The sequence below is a fragment of the Vigna umbellata genome, chromosome 2 (genome assembly GCF_029865625.1).
Source record: "Vigna umbellata cultivar VRB3 chromosome 2, Vumbellata_1.0, whole genome shotgun sequence".
NCBI lineage: Eukaryota > Viridiplantae > Streptophyta > Magnoliopsida > Fabales > Fabaceae > Vigna > Vigna umbellata.
The window spans coordinates 15,683,785-15,697,444 of NC_142166.1; the positions used below are offsets into that span (position 1 = coordinate 15,683,785).

A 13,660-nucleotide genomic window follows, 5' to 3' on the forward strand; every position below is an offset into this window, starting at 1 on the left:
CCCTATGAACTGTTTAACGGTAGAAAACCAAATGTACCCCATTTGAAAATCTTTGGATGCAAATGTTTTGTTTTGAATAATGGTAAAGATAATCTAGGCAAATTTGATGCTAAATCTGATGAGGCAATCTTCTTAGGATATTCTTTAACTAGCAAAGCATATAGGGTGTTTAATAGAAGAACCTTGAAAATTGAAGAATCAATGCATGTTGTCTTTGATGAAATTGTGGACCTTGAGGTGAACCCTCTTGAGTCAAATAAACCAATTGCAGGTGATGAGGATTATTTGAGGGAAGCTCTTGAATAGATGTATCTAAATGAAAACTATCCTCTAGAAACTCAAAATGAACATCAAGTAGTTGATCCTAAAAGCTATCAACAACCAAGAGGACTTTCTCTGGACAACATCATCGGAGATATATTAAAAGGGGTAACTACTAGACACAATCTTAATAATTTCTGCTTAACAGTAGCCTTTGTGTCTTAGGTAGAACCTAAGAACATAAAGGAAGCTCTTCAAGATGATAAATGGTGTGTTGCTATGCAAGAAAAACTTAATCAATTTGAAAGGAATGATGTTTTGGAACTCATTCCTAGACAAGATGATTATCAAATCATTGGAACAAAGTGGGTGTTTAGAAACAAGCTTGATGAAGATGGAAACATCACAAAGAACAAAGACAGGTTAGTTGCAAAAGGCTACTGTCAAGAGGAAGGTATCGACTATGATGAAACTTATGCCCCAATAGCCAGGTTAGAAGCAATTAGATTGTTACTTGTTTATGCATCTTTGATGAAGTTTAAATTGTATCAAATGGATGTGAAAAGTGCATTTTTAAATGGTTTCATTAAAGAAGAGGTATACGTTAGTCAACCTCCTGGTTTTGAGGATTTTAAATACCCTCATCATGTTTATAAATTGAAAAAGGCCTTGTATGGTCTCAAACAGGCACCTAGATCTTGGTATGAAAGACTTAGTACTTTCTTGATTGAAAATGACTTCTCTCGAGGAAAGGTTGATTCAACCTTGTTTATTAAAAAAGTAGAAAAACATATCTTGATTGTTCAAGTATACGTAGATGATATCATTTTTGGGTCTACAAATGATTCATTGTGTGAGGGATTTGCACAAATAATGCAAGGTGAATTTGAAATGTCTATGATGGGTGAGCTTAACTTCTTCTTAGGACTGCAAATAAAGCAAATAGATGGGGGAACTTTTGTCTCCCAAACTAAATATTGTAGAGAAGTGCTTAAGAAGTTTGGTATGGATACTTGTAAAGAGGCCAACACACCTATGGCAACGTCTTGTTCTTTAGATAAGGATGAATCTGGTGAAGGAGTAAATGAAACCATGTTTAAAGGAATGATAGTTTCCTTACTTTATCTAACTGCTAGTAGACCAGACATTATGCAAAGTGTGTGTGTGTGTGCTAGGTACCAAGCTAATCCTAAAGAATCTCATCTAATTGTTGTCAAACGGATTTTGAAATACCTTAAAGGAACCCCATCTTTTGGACTTTGGTATCCTTTTGATGCTTTACCTAGTTTGATAGGTTATTCTGGTGCAGATTATGGTGGCTGTAAAATTGATAGGAAAAGTACTAGTGGAACATGTCATTTTCTGGGCTGTTCTTTAGTGTCTTGGCATTCAAAGAAACAAGCTTGTGTAGCCTTGTCTACCACTGAAGCTGAATACATTGCTGCTGGAAATTGTTGTGCCCAAATTTTATGGATGAAACAACAACTGGAGGATTTTGATATCTTCCTTGATCATATTCCTCTGAAATGTGATAATACTAGTGCTATCAACCTAACTAAGAACCCCATAATGCACTCAAGAACTAAGCACATTGAAATTAGACATCATTTCTTGAGAGACCACATTCAAAAGGGAGATTGCCAAGTTGAATACATTGACATTACATCAATTGGCTGATATCTTCATTAAAGCACTACCTAAAGATAGATTCTATGAGCTTAGAAGAGAGTTAGGGGTGTTAGATATGTCCTAAATTCAAAATTTATAAAATTTTCTCATTTCTGGTACGATCAGCGCTTTTAATCGATTATCATAGGATAATAATCGATTATTTTTAGCTTTGGCAAAAACCCCTATTCGCAGATAATCGATTATCACTTACAATAATCGATTATTCATATTCAAACCCAAAACTGGACTTTTATGCGAAGATAATCGATTATCTTCATACATAATCGATTATTACACAATTTCTGAAAAGTGACTTATGAGCAGATAATCGATTATCACTTACAATAATCGATTATTACGCGATCTGTTTCAAAAATATAGTCGTTACAGTGAATCCTAACGGCTGGAAATGGTCATAAACGGCTAGTTTCTCCATTTTTCTTATAAATAGCCCCCTATAATCGATTATTACTCACTTCTTTGCACCCAGAAACCTGCTGCACCCAAATCTGAACCAAATCTCTCCTCTTTCTTCTTTCCTTCCAAAGTTTCTTTTTGCCCACTTCTCTCATGGCTAATTCAAGAAGAACCCGAAGGAGGACTGCTGATGCTTCTTCCTCTCGCTCCCGCAATGTTCGTCCTGCTTCCATCGAAGGTTGGATTTCAGATGAGGAGCAACATGGTGACTATGTTCATTTCTGGCAAGAATGCCGAATCATGGCGGTAAAGTTCATCCGTCTCGACTTTTATCGTTTTTATGGCTTTCAATTTCTAGATCTGTTTCATGCTCAAAGACTTACTCATCTAGTGGAGCAAAAGGGGTGCATCTACCCTGATCTTATCTGTGTCTTCTACTTCAATATGTGTTATCGTGACGGCATCATCACAACAAAAGTGAAAGGTGTCCCTATAATTCTGGATGATGACATATGGACAAATGTCGCACAACTCACACTATGGGATGATGTTGTCAAAGTCCATCTTGGAGTTCCGAACTTCAATCGTCTCCTCGCCTTTCAATCTTTTTTGCGCCATCCTGAACAACAAATCAATCGTCGACAACTGCTTGTGGGTGGATTCAAGGTTGAAGAAAGGATGATTCATTACTTAATTGTATGGATCCTATGTCCTCGTGCCACTAACCATGCTCAATGCTCGGAGCAAGATCTTCTACTACTATATGGGCTTTTAAATCACATCCACATTGATTGGCCAGCCCTAATCTCCAACACAATGGTAAAGGCCAAGAAATATTCTTCTTATCATTTTCCATATGCACTTCTCATCTCTCGAATTTTAGAATACAAAGGTGTAAGTGTGGACGGCGAACTCACTACCTCCATTCAAGCCATTGGCACTGAAATTAGTGAGACAACATTTCGCCAAATGGGTTTTGTTGCTCGTGGTCGTGTGATAATTCACAAGGATGATGATCACCACAAAAATGTCAATGACGATATGGACGCCCATATGATTGATCCAGTCCCTGCTGCTACCTCTGTTGATGCTGGTCCTTCTCACATGCCTTCAACTTCATCCCTGACTATGGAGGAGCATTTTGCAAACCTGTCAAAACAACTGGAGGATATGCGTCTCTTTCAACAAACTCACTTTGAACAAATATATGAGTGGCAACAAAATCATGAAGAGTTTGTGATCGACCAGTTCAATGACCTTGATACTCGCATTGGAAACATTGAAAATCACTTTAATCTCCAACCTCCAGAGAGACCACCAAGTCCTGAATTTTAGATTTAGGATTTTATGATTAGTATGCTTTCATGTTTGTTTGTTTTGAATTCCTAGGATGTTTTATAATGTCATGTCTTGCTTTATGTGTCCTTGTAATCTTTAATGTTTTCCTGAATAAAATGATCTATTGTTTTAGTACATACACTGTTTAATTGAGGGGGAGCTCATATTAAGGGGGAGCATTATCACTCTTTTTGCTTCTGATCAAAAAGGGGGAGATATATGTGCAGTTACTACTAACTCCTACTGTTGTCTATCAGTTTGTATCTTTTGCAGATAACCCAAAGTGCTTTTAAAAAGTGATTTTTGATCATCATCAAAAAGGGGGAGATTGTTACCAATGAAGAGCATTGGTAAATTTGAAGATAAATGATTTTGATGATGCTGAAAGATGATACATTGTTATAGTTGTTTTAAAAGCAATTTGTAGATTATAAATGTATTAGGAAAAGCCTTAAACATGTAATACTTAGAAAAATTCGTATTTTTAGAACTGCTACGCATTTAATCGATTATTAGAAGCTATAATCGATTATCCTGAGCCCTTCTGGAAAAACCTCGTTGCTATGGAATAATCGATTATTACTCCAAATAATCGATTATCACTAGTTCTGATGAGAACTGCCAAAGTCTCTGGAATAATCGATTATTCCTCAGGATAATCGATTATCACTTTTTGAAAACCCTGTAACGGACTCAAATAATCGATTATCACTAACAATAATTGATTATCTGCGGTAGTTATAATTCATCTTTGCGAACTCAGACCAGTTGGCTATATAGGTGAGTTCCAAAACTCTTAGAAACAACTCTGAGCTTTTGAGAATACAGTGTGATCTGAGGAAGTTCCATAAGCCAGTTCATTGCACTGCCTAGTCTCGTGAAAAGGAGAAGCTCTCGCTTTGTGGGTCAAAGGTCGGAGCGATTCTCTTCGAGTTGGCAACGCTACTGTTCTTCCGGTTCGTTGGTCGAAGGAAGAACTGTTCTGCCCTGTTCCGGAGTCGAAGGAAAGTGTAGATATCTTGCTTCCATTTCATTGGTCGAAGGAAGGTTTTATATTTCTGTTTTTACTCACTCTTAATTGTATTTTGTTGAAACTGATTTTAGTGAAATCGTTAATCACTTTTTATAGTGATTAACAACTGGACGTAGATTCTTTTGAATCGAACCAGGATAAAAATCCAGTGTGTCAACTTTTCTATTCCTTACACTCGTTACTGTTTTATGCACATCAAGTGTTTGTTAAATTTTCTCTAAGAAAATTGATTTTCTAAAACGGACCATCATAACTTGATTTGTGACCGTAACACGCTTTTCGAGTATTTTATTCCGCTGCACGACTCTATAGCGGTACCGATTGTTCCGACAGGTAAGAAAAACATGAAAAAGTGAAGAAATTTAGGTAAGCCAAGAACAGGTAAGAAGTAACAAAAATTAGACCTTGCGATTTTCTTTATTTAGTATACAAAAAGGGATTTGATAATTAATAAATATTTATGATAAAAGATAATTTGGATAAAATATATCTTTAGATATTTTATTTCATATTTTTAAATAATTACCTTATTTAATTGTATGAGTAAATATCAAAAGATAATATTTGCCAAATCTTTTTGAATCTAGCAAAGATCTTCTCAAATATTTTTAGATTTCCACAACAATCAAATATATCTTGAAGATATTGGATTATATAAAAGATAATTGGAGGATACTATATTATTAGAAAAAATATTACAACAACAGAAAAGTCTAAAACAAAGCCTTGTCCAATTTCTATATAAAGAAGACTTAGGGAAACACATTAGGGGAGCTTAAGAACCCTTTGAGGAACCTAATCTCATCCTCTCTCCATAGTCTTTCACGTTATCCACCATTTTTTCTTATATTTTTATGTTATTTCTACATTGCAAGGAATATTAAGCCTCTAGAGTTGATTCTGCTATAATTTCTTAATTAGATTCTATGGTTAGATAAATAAATTTATTTGTTCTTTTAATTCTTGTCGTGATTTATTTTTATCTATGTCTTTTGCTTCTTAATAAAGTAAAAGTAATGGTTTTTATATTGTAGTAGGTTATCATAATGTTAAATCTACATATTTATCAATCATATGAGTCCAAATGTTTTTAATTTTAATTGAGAATTTACTTTGATCAAAGTTAGAAATTTACATGTGATTGAATGAATTTTTGCAAATAATTGATAATGTACTTTGATTAAATATGAAATCTTTAACAAGAATTAATCAACAATATGTTTTTGTTAATTAGCTTTTACTTGATATAAGAGGTAAAAGAATAGATATGATTAGACGTAATAATATTTAATTGAAAATGTACTTTGGTTAAATTTACTATGATTAATCTACAAAGTTCTTGTTTTTGACTTTTGGTTAATAGTGAGAATGTCAACACATTAATTGAGAATTTACATTGATTAATTTGAAAATCTAAGACAATAATTAATTGAACAATCTTCTTTAGATAACTAATGATGAATCTTATTTTGAAAAAGCATTAGAATCAACATATTTTTTTTATCTTTTTATAATTTATTTATTTCTTTATTTAAATTTTGTTATGTAATCTCTTATTTATTTTGTTCATCTTTATCTTCTTTTTATTGCATTTGTTATTTTATTTGACTAACCCTTTGTATAATTGTTATAAGAACTAATTTGTTAGGAATCAATTTCATGTTTGTTGGGAGACGACTTACACATAATAACAAAGCAAACAACCAAGACAATGTATAACCAATCAATGGAAATGGTATCTTTAATAGCAATGTATTCACTTAATTATAAAATGTTTAACAAAGAATCCCTTTACCTCAACAACAAATTTCTAATATTATAAAATATCATTACACTTATGTCAAGACCATCAATCCTAACATTTCAAACCATTCACATAGAATTTTAGTTAACCACAACAAATGGGTTGGCATTTGTGACTCAGACCAACGAGTTTACTTAGCTCACTCTCACTCCCCAAAGCTCCAAAAAATTTCGAAAATCAGGTCTGAAACCACAAATATAACGTCTCAATTTTGGGAGTCACTTAAGTGCATCAAAGTCGACATTTTCGTAAAGACAAAGTTAAAATTTCAAAAGAACTGAAATTCATTACAACTTTAAAACTAAAATATCCATAACTCCAACTAGTTTAAAGCGTCAAAACTACAACTTATAAATAAAACTGTTTTCATAAAGCATCATTTGATCTTTAAGCTCCCAAAAGAATATCCCCTCTCACGTTATTTATTCTAATCCATTGGCTTCAACATTCCTATCTGCTCCCGTACAACATATGTCATACGATCATCGTAGTAAACAAACACAACAACAAACAAGTATGGGTGAACTATTTGAATAAGAACAAAGTATATATAACATACAAGTACAATAATCAAAATATTATGACTATTACCATTCACCCAAACTTACCCTTAGTGGTAACATGTCACACAGATAAGCACACATCTCATAACCATTAAGTCAAGCTTATTTCGCTGACAAAATGACAATTTAATATCTATTTAAGACCCCTTATTTCGTCTATTTCCATTTTAACTCCATCAATTTTTATTTTATTTTATTTTTCTTTAAACATAGACATATTAACGAGGTATTTACCCCACCACATTAAGCTCTAATCAAATAACCACATGGTACTTTTATTAAATAAATTTAAAACTGACAAACTTCTCATACAACTCAAACATTCAATGGTGTCTACCACCAGGATCTTACATTTTAAATATGGTAAACTGGTCACATCAAGCTTGAATGTCCAGTTTTCAATTTGAAAGAAACTGCAACAAAAGAATGAATCCAACAAGTATAAGAAGAAGAAAGCTTACACAACCTAGGAGGACAATGCCTCAAGTACCTGTAGTGATTCTAATGAAAGCCTTAAAGAGGAGAAACTTGTTTTCCTAATGGTTGATGTAGAATCAGAATCTTCTAAGAGCAGTGTAAGCAGTTTTGAAACTATTGATGAAAATATGTTTTATCAATTGCTTCATGTATTCAATGAATTGCATGAGGAAGCTAGAAAATTGCAAAATTCAAATAATACGTATAAAGGAGACTAGCTTAGAGAATAGATTAAAACAACTAAAGGATGAAAAATGAAAATATGAAAACTAGCTTAGAAGCTCTTAAAAATGTTCATAAAAACCCTATTTATAATTGTAAGGAAAGTGCACATAGTTTTGAGAATTACCCAAAACAAATAGAAAGAATCAAGTATTTGGTGGTGAAAACTCTTTCTAAGTTTACTATAGGTAGCTCTAATCTTAATGTCATCCTTAATTCCTAAAGTAGTAAGCTGAAAGAAAGGTATAAGTTATAGAGAGCAGTTTAAAACTTAGGAACTTCCTTAGCATTAGAGAACCATAATCCCTTACATGTTTTTACTATTGTGAAATTAGTCATTCATCAAATTCATCTTATTTCAAGAATTATGGTGTTCCTAAAGGAAAGTACAAATGAGTACCTAATGGAACACCTCAAGCCACTAACATGAAAATACCTAAATTCAATTAGTTACCTGAATATTCCATCTAACCTATTTTTCAATTGAGTCATGAGGCCATAAATCAATGTGTTCAATGGTCTCGTCACTTACAACGATATACAAGGGAAAAATATTGGGCAATGGAAAAGTAAAGAGTTCATCTTCCATTATGATCGAGAATGTGTTGTTAGTTAAATGGTTGAAGCATAACCTATTAAGCATTAGCCAACCATGTGATAAAGGTTTAAAGATAATTTTTAAGATAAGTCATTGCCTAATATGTTGGGCTACATAAAATAAGGTAGTGTTTGTTGGTAAAAGAATTTTAAACATTTATATGATTGAGTTTGAAAATACATCATTTGAATCTATTACATGCTTGTTCACTAAAAAGGAAGAACCCTTAGTTTGGCATACTGGACATGATGCCTTGATAAACCATCTTTCTCATCAACACTTTTTACACTAGAGACTTTGAAAATCTATGATGAGAAAGTGACTATAGGTTTTGTCATTACTTGGGTGCTTTTTCCTAAGGGAAGAACCATGCCTTTAGCTCTTAGGATCATGATTGTTCTTCTATGATTGGTTATACTTTGAGTTAATCTGATAAAATTTGTTTGCACATTAAGTCTATGATGTTCTTTTCTAGGTACTTGATTAAACATTGATGCTTATACTTTAATATTCCATTTATTAGAAAGTGGTTTTTAAGCCTAACTCAACCCCACAAAATCGGCTTGTAAGGTGAAATTTGCATCCCACTTATATATTATAATTTGACATTTATCTCTAGTCGATGTGGGACTTCCAACACACCCTCATTCACGCCGAGGTATAGACATTTCGAGTGTGAGAGTATAATTAATGGGTGGTCCGGTAGTAGCCCGAAAATGGGTGGAACATAATGTCCACATAAACCTCGCTAAGATAGGCTCTAAACCAAGCTCTGATACCATATTAGAAAGTGGTTTTTAAGCCTAACTCAACCCCACAAACCGGCTTGTAAGGTGAGGTTTGCACCCCATTTTCACATATGTTGCCTTTTACTTTAGTATCATATTATATAATGACATGCATTCCATGACTTTCACATTCTCCGCTTCCTTCATTACTCATCACTCACAAAAACCTCACTCTTCTTTAATGGTCTATTTATCACTATAGGGTGTTTCAAGTTAGGGGGAGCAAAGGTAAGCTAGGATTTTGAATGTTTTTCTAATGTTTTGGTTGGATTGATTGGATATATACTACAACATGTTTGGTTATATACTTCATTGTGATTGACTATTTTTTGCATTCTTTTCTCTCCTTTTCTTTTGTCCCTTTTTTTATCATGTCCAAAGGGGAGAAAGGTTTTGTTGTTTAATGTAGGGTTGTTCATCATCAAAAAAGGAAGAGATTGTTATTAATATGTCAAAGAAGATAAAGTTGTTGTCTTTTATGATGTCCAAAGCAAATATTGGTACAAGTATGTGATAATTAGTGTTAAGTCATGTTTTATTTATAGAATAATTTTTAGAGTATATTAGTTGCTTATTGAATCTAGAAATGTTGTAAGTCAAGCTAGAATGTTCTTAAAATCAAATTAATCACAACATAATAAATTAAGATTAGTTTTCACGTGAAAATAATTAATTTCAAATTATATACCTGTCATTGATTTGTATTAATCGACTACCTTACTAATCTAATCTAATCGATTAATACATTTACAAGTTTTCAAAGTTGAAAGACATTAATCAATTACGTTTTTTTCATAATCAATTAATATCATCAATAAATATATTTGTCTTTAAAAGCAACTTCCTTCTCATTCTTATCACCTTTGAAAAAAAAAAATAAGAGAAAGAAATATTTGAGAGTTCTTAGAGAGGTTAACACAATTTTTCAAGTTTCTATCAAGATTCAATGAAGATTGGATTGGTTCTAAGGTTTTCTTGTTTTGCCTAAGATTGAGATGTAAAACATGCAAATCATTCGTATGTATCTGTTTTATATCTTTATGTTGTTGTTCTTTTATATTTTATTGATTATGCAAATGATATGTTACAGTTATTGTCTTGGTGACAAGCTTGGACGAGTATAATGATCCTTATACTGAAAGTCTTCCTGGAAAAGGGTATCTAGGTAAGCAAGTACCGTTAAGATACAACCGTTGGAAAGGGCTACTCATGGTTGTGGTTGGTTGGGAATGCTTCCGCTAGAGGGAGAGTGTACCTATGTGGAAGGGACTCACCCTTGAGGGGGAGATGTTGGGTCTCCAAGTGTGAGTCTAAGTCCCACATTGGATAGAAACGAGAAAGTACAAAAATATATAAAGATGAAAGACCCATTACTAATAGGGAAATCTCACAATATACACACTCTGATATTTTCCTGAAATTGAGTCTTACTATTCATTCATAATTGAAAGGCTTTCAATAGTCATAACACTTACAATATTACGAGGAACAAAAATAAAATATCAACTATCTTAAACATAAAATTTGTTTAATCTATCATAAAATAATAGGGTTAAATATGTTTTTAGTCCCTAAACTATTGGCCGTTTTTGGTTTTCGTCCCTCTTTCAAAGTAAGGTACAATTTGGTCCTCATTCTTTTCGAAACGTTCGTTTTAGTCCTCGGAATTTTGGTTTTAGTCCTCATTTGTTGCTAAATGAGGACCAAATTTTTAAACAGTGTTTAGTTTTCGAGGACTAAAACGAACGTTTCGAAAAGAATGAGGACCAAATTGTACCTTACTTTGAAAGAGGGACGAAAACCAGAAACGACCAATAGTTTAGGGACTAAAAACATATTTAACCCTAAAATAATATTGTACCTAGATAAATCGAAAATTATAACTATGTATCCCTATTTTATCTCTATCAAATCAAACTAAATATTACTATACCCAAAAACTAATAAAATAAGATTTAAACAAAATTATTAATAAAACCTTAAAATTTAAGTTTATCCCAACAAACTCCCCCATAAACTTAAATTCTTCCTTCCTTCGATCGATGTTCCATGTTCATCATCCTACTCTGGGTTTGCATCTTCTCTCCAAGATTTTCAGCTCCAATTCATACAACCGGTTCTTCTTTGTTTTTACTTGGGTTGTTAGACGAGCATGCTTATCCTTTAAATACAGTACCTGATTTTTTATAAAAATTGAATTACCTTTTTCAATTATCTGACTCATGCTTAAAATATTGCTCTTCAGCTCCGGAAGATAGTAAACATCCCTAATCTCTCCAACTCATCCATTCTTTTGCATATGTTGAATTGTTCCATGCCTTTTCACGACCACCTTGGAGTCATCTCCGAAAGACATAAATTTGGCCTCCACCTTAGTGAGTTTATCAAAAAAGTTATCATTTTCACACATATGATTGCTTACCCCAATATCTAGATACCATACCGAGTTGGTAGAAATTTCATCAGCCTTCATCTCTTCTTCATCTTCTTCTTCCCTATTTTTATCTGGTTCATGAACGCTATATGCCTTCTCTTCCTTTTCAAGAGTTGCCTTCTTCAGCTCCTCAAGCTCAACCCTTTATTCATCTAGAAGCCTCCTTATCCGCTGAATCTCTTCATCTTGTTGTTTGAGTTATTTCTCCAAATTTTCCTTCTCCACAATCGTTGCATCCTTTACCAATATCACTTCATCTATTATTGGGATTGGGCCCTCCATGTCCACTGCATCCAAGCTCTTTACCAGTAATAATTCTTATACATCTTCAGTAAGGAGATTTGTCTCCCCCTTTGTCTCGGTCTTGCAATACTTTGCAATATTGCCTACCTTACCACAATTGTAGCACTTGCTTGATCTACACTCATTTGCATAGTGGCCATACTTGCCACACTTAAAAAATTCAACTCCTGATCGATCTCCTCGGCCTTTCCCTTGTCCTTGGTCATGCCAATTCTACTGACCGGTTTGCTCTTTATCATCATTCTCAAAATTACCTCGGCCACATCCACTTCGTCCTCGGCCTCCTCACCCTCTGCCGCTAGGACCTCGGCTTTGAGTAATCCGAGATTTATTTGAGTCAAACTGTACCTGTAGTGCTTGATCATCGGGTTCCCTCTTTTTCTTTTTCTTCCTCAATTCGTGGGCTTTTAATGACCCAGTTAACTCCTCCACAATGAGAGTTGACAAATCCTTTGTCTCTTCAATAGTGACCATGATACTCTCAATATCATCCGTCAAATTTCTCAATATCTTTTTCGCAACATGGTTAGAAGGAACCTCTTCTCCGTTTATTATGAGTTGGTTGGCCATCTTCTACACTCGAGTTATAAACTTGACAACTCCCTCATTTTCATCCATCTCCATATATTCAAACTCTCTTCTGAGAGCTTGTACTCGAACCTGCTTCACGCAGGTATCTCCTTTGTATGCCACCTTCAGAATTTCCCATGCTTCTTTTGCTGACTTTGCATTAGCTATTTTCTCGAATCCAGATTCATCCACTATATTATACAGAAAGTACAAAGCCGATCTGTCTTTCACTCGTGTCTTTTTCAATGCAGCAATCTGGTTCTTTGTCTGATGCTCCTCATCTGCGGGTTCATTGTACCCGTCCTCCACTATGTCCCATACATCTTGGGATCCAAGAAGAACCTTCATCTACAAAGACCAATTGTCGTAATTGGTATTTTTCGACAATTGTGGCACACTCATCCCATTGACTACCTTTGCCATCTCTCTCACAAAAAAATTAGGCACTCACTTTTTCTCTCACGGTGTTTGACTCTCTCCTCTCTCTCTTTTTCTCTCTCGGTACTCAGAGCATAAAGCTCTGATACCACTGATAGGGAAATCTCACAATATACACACTCTGATATTTTCCTGAAATTGAGTCTTACTAATCATTGATAATTGGAAGGCTTTAAATAACCATAACACTTACAATATTACGAGGAATAAAAATAAAATATCAATTATCTTAAAAATAAAATTTGTTTAATCTATCATAAAATAATATTGTACCTAGATAAACCGAAAATCATAACTACGTATCCCTATTTTATCTCTATCAAATCAAACTAAATATTACTATACCCAAAAACTAATAAAATAAGATTTAAACAAAATTATTAATAAAACCCTAAAATTTAAGTCTATCCCAACAACAATAATTGTGTTTAGCATTATTTTGGTTGAAAATCTTGAAGTGTATTTCAAGTTCTTGTATATTTAGAGTGTAGGTTTTACATAAATAAATCTTATAATCTTAAATCTTGATATTTTAGTAAAATTGTAGCTAAGGTCGTTAGAAACTGGATATAGATTCTGGAACAATTATAAAACTTTGACGTTTCTTGTTCTTTCATCATATTTTAATATCTTGATAATGGTAAATGATAGCTTCAACTATTTTAAGAATCTTACTCTACTTTTTCTTTATAATTATAGTTATCCACTTGTGATGATAATGTATTTTCATGTTAATATAGAAT

At 33.4% G+C, this 13,660-nt stretch overlaps 1 protein-coding gene across 1 annotated transcript; it reads right to left on the reverse strand.

Moving 5' to 3' along the window:
• Window positions 1-12,482: 12,482 nt before the first annotated feature.
• On the reverse strand, window positions 12,483-12,827 carry LOC148203498 (uncharacterized). The gene has a single exon (XM_088107623.1). The coding sequence runs from the start codon at window positions 12,825-12,827 to the stop codon at window positions 12,483-12,485; it is 345 nt and encodes a 114-aa protein (XP_087963749.1).
• Window positions 12,828-13,660: the final 833 nt, after the last annotated feature.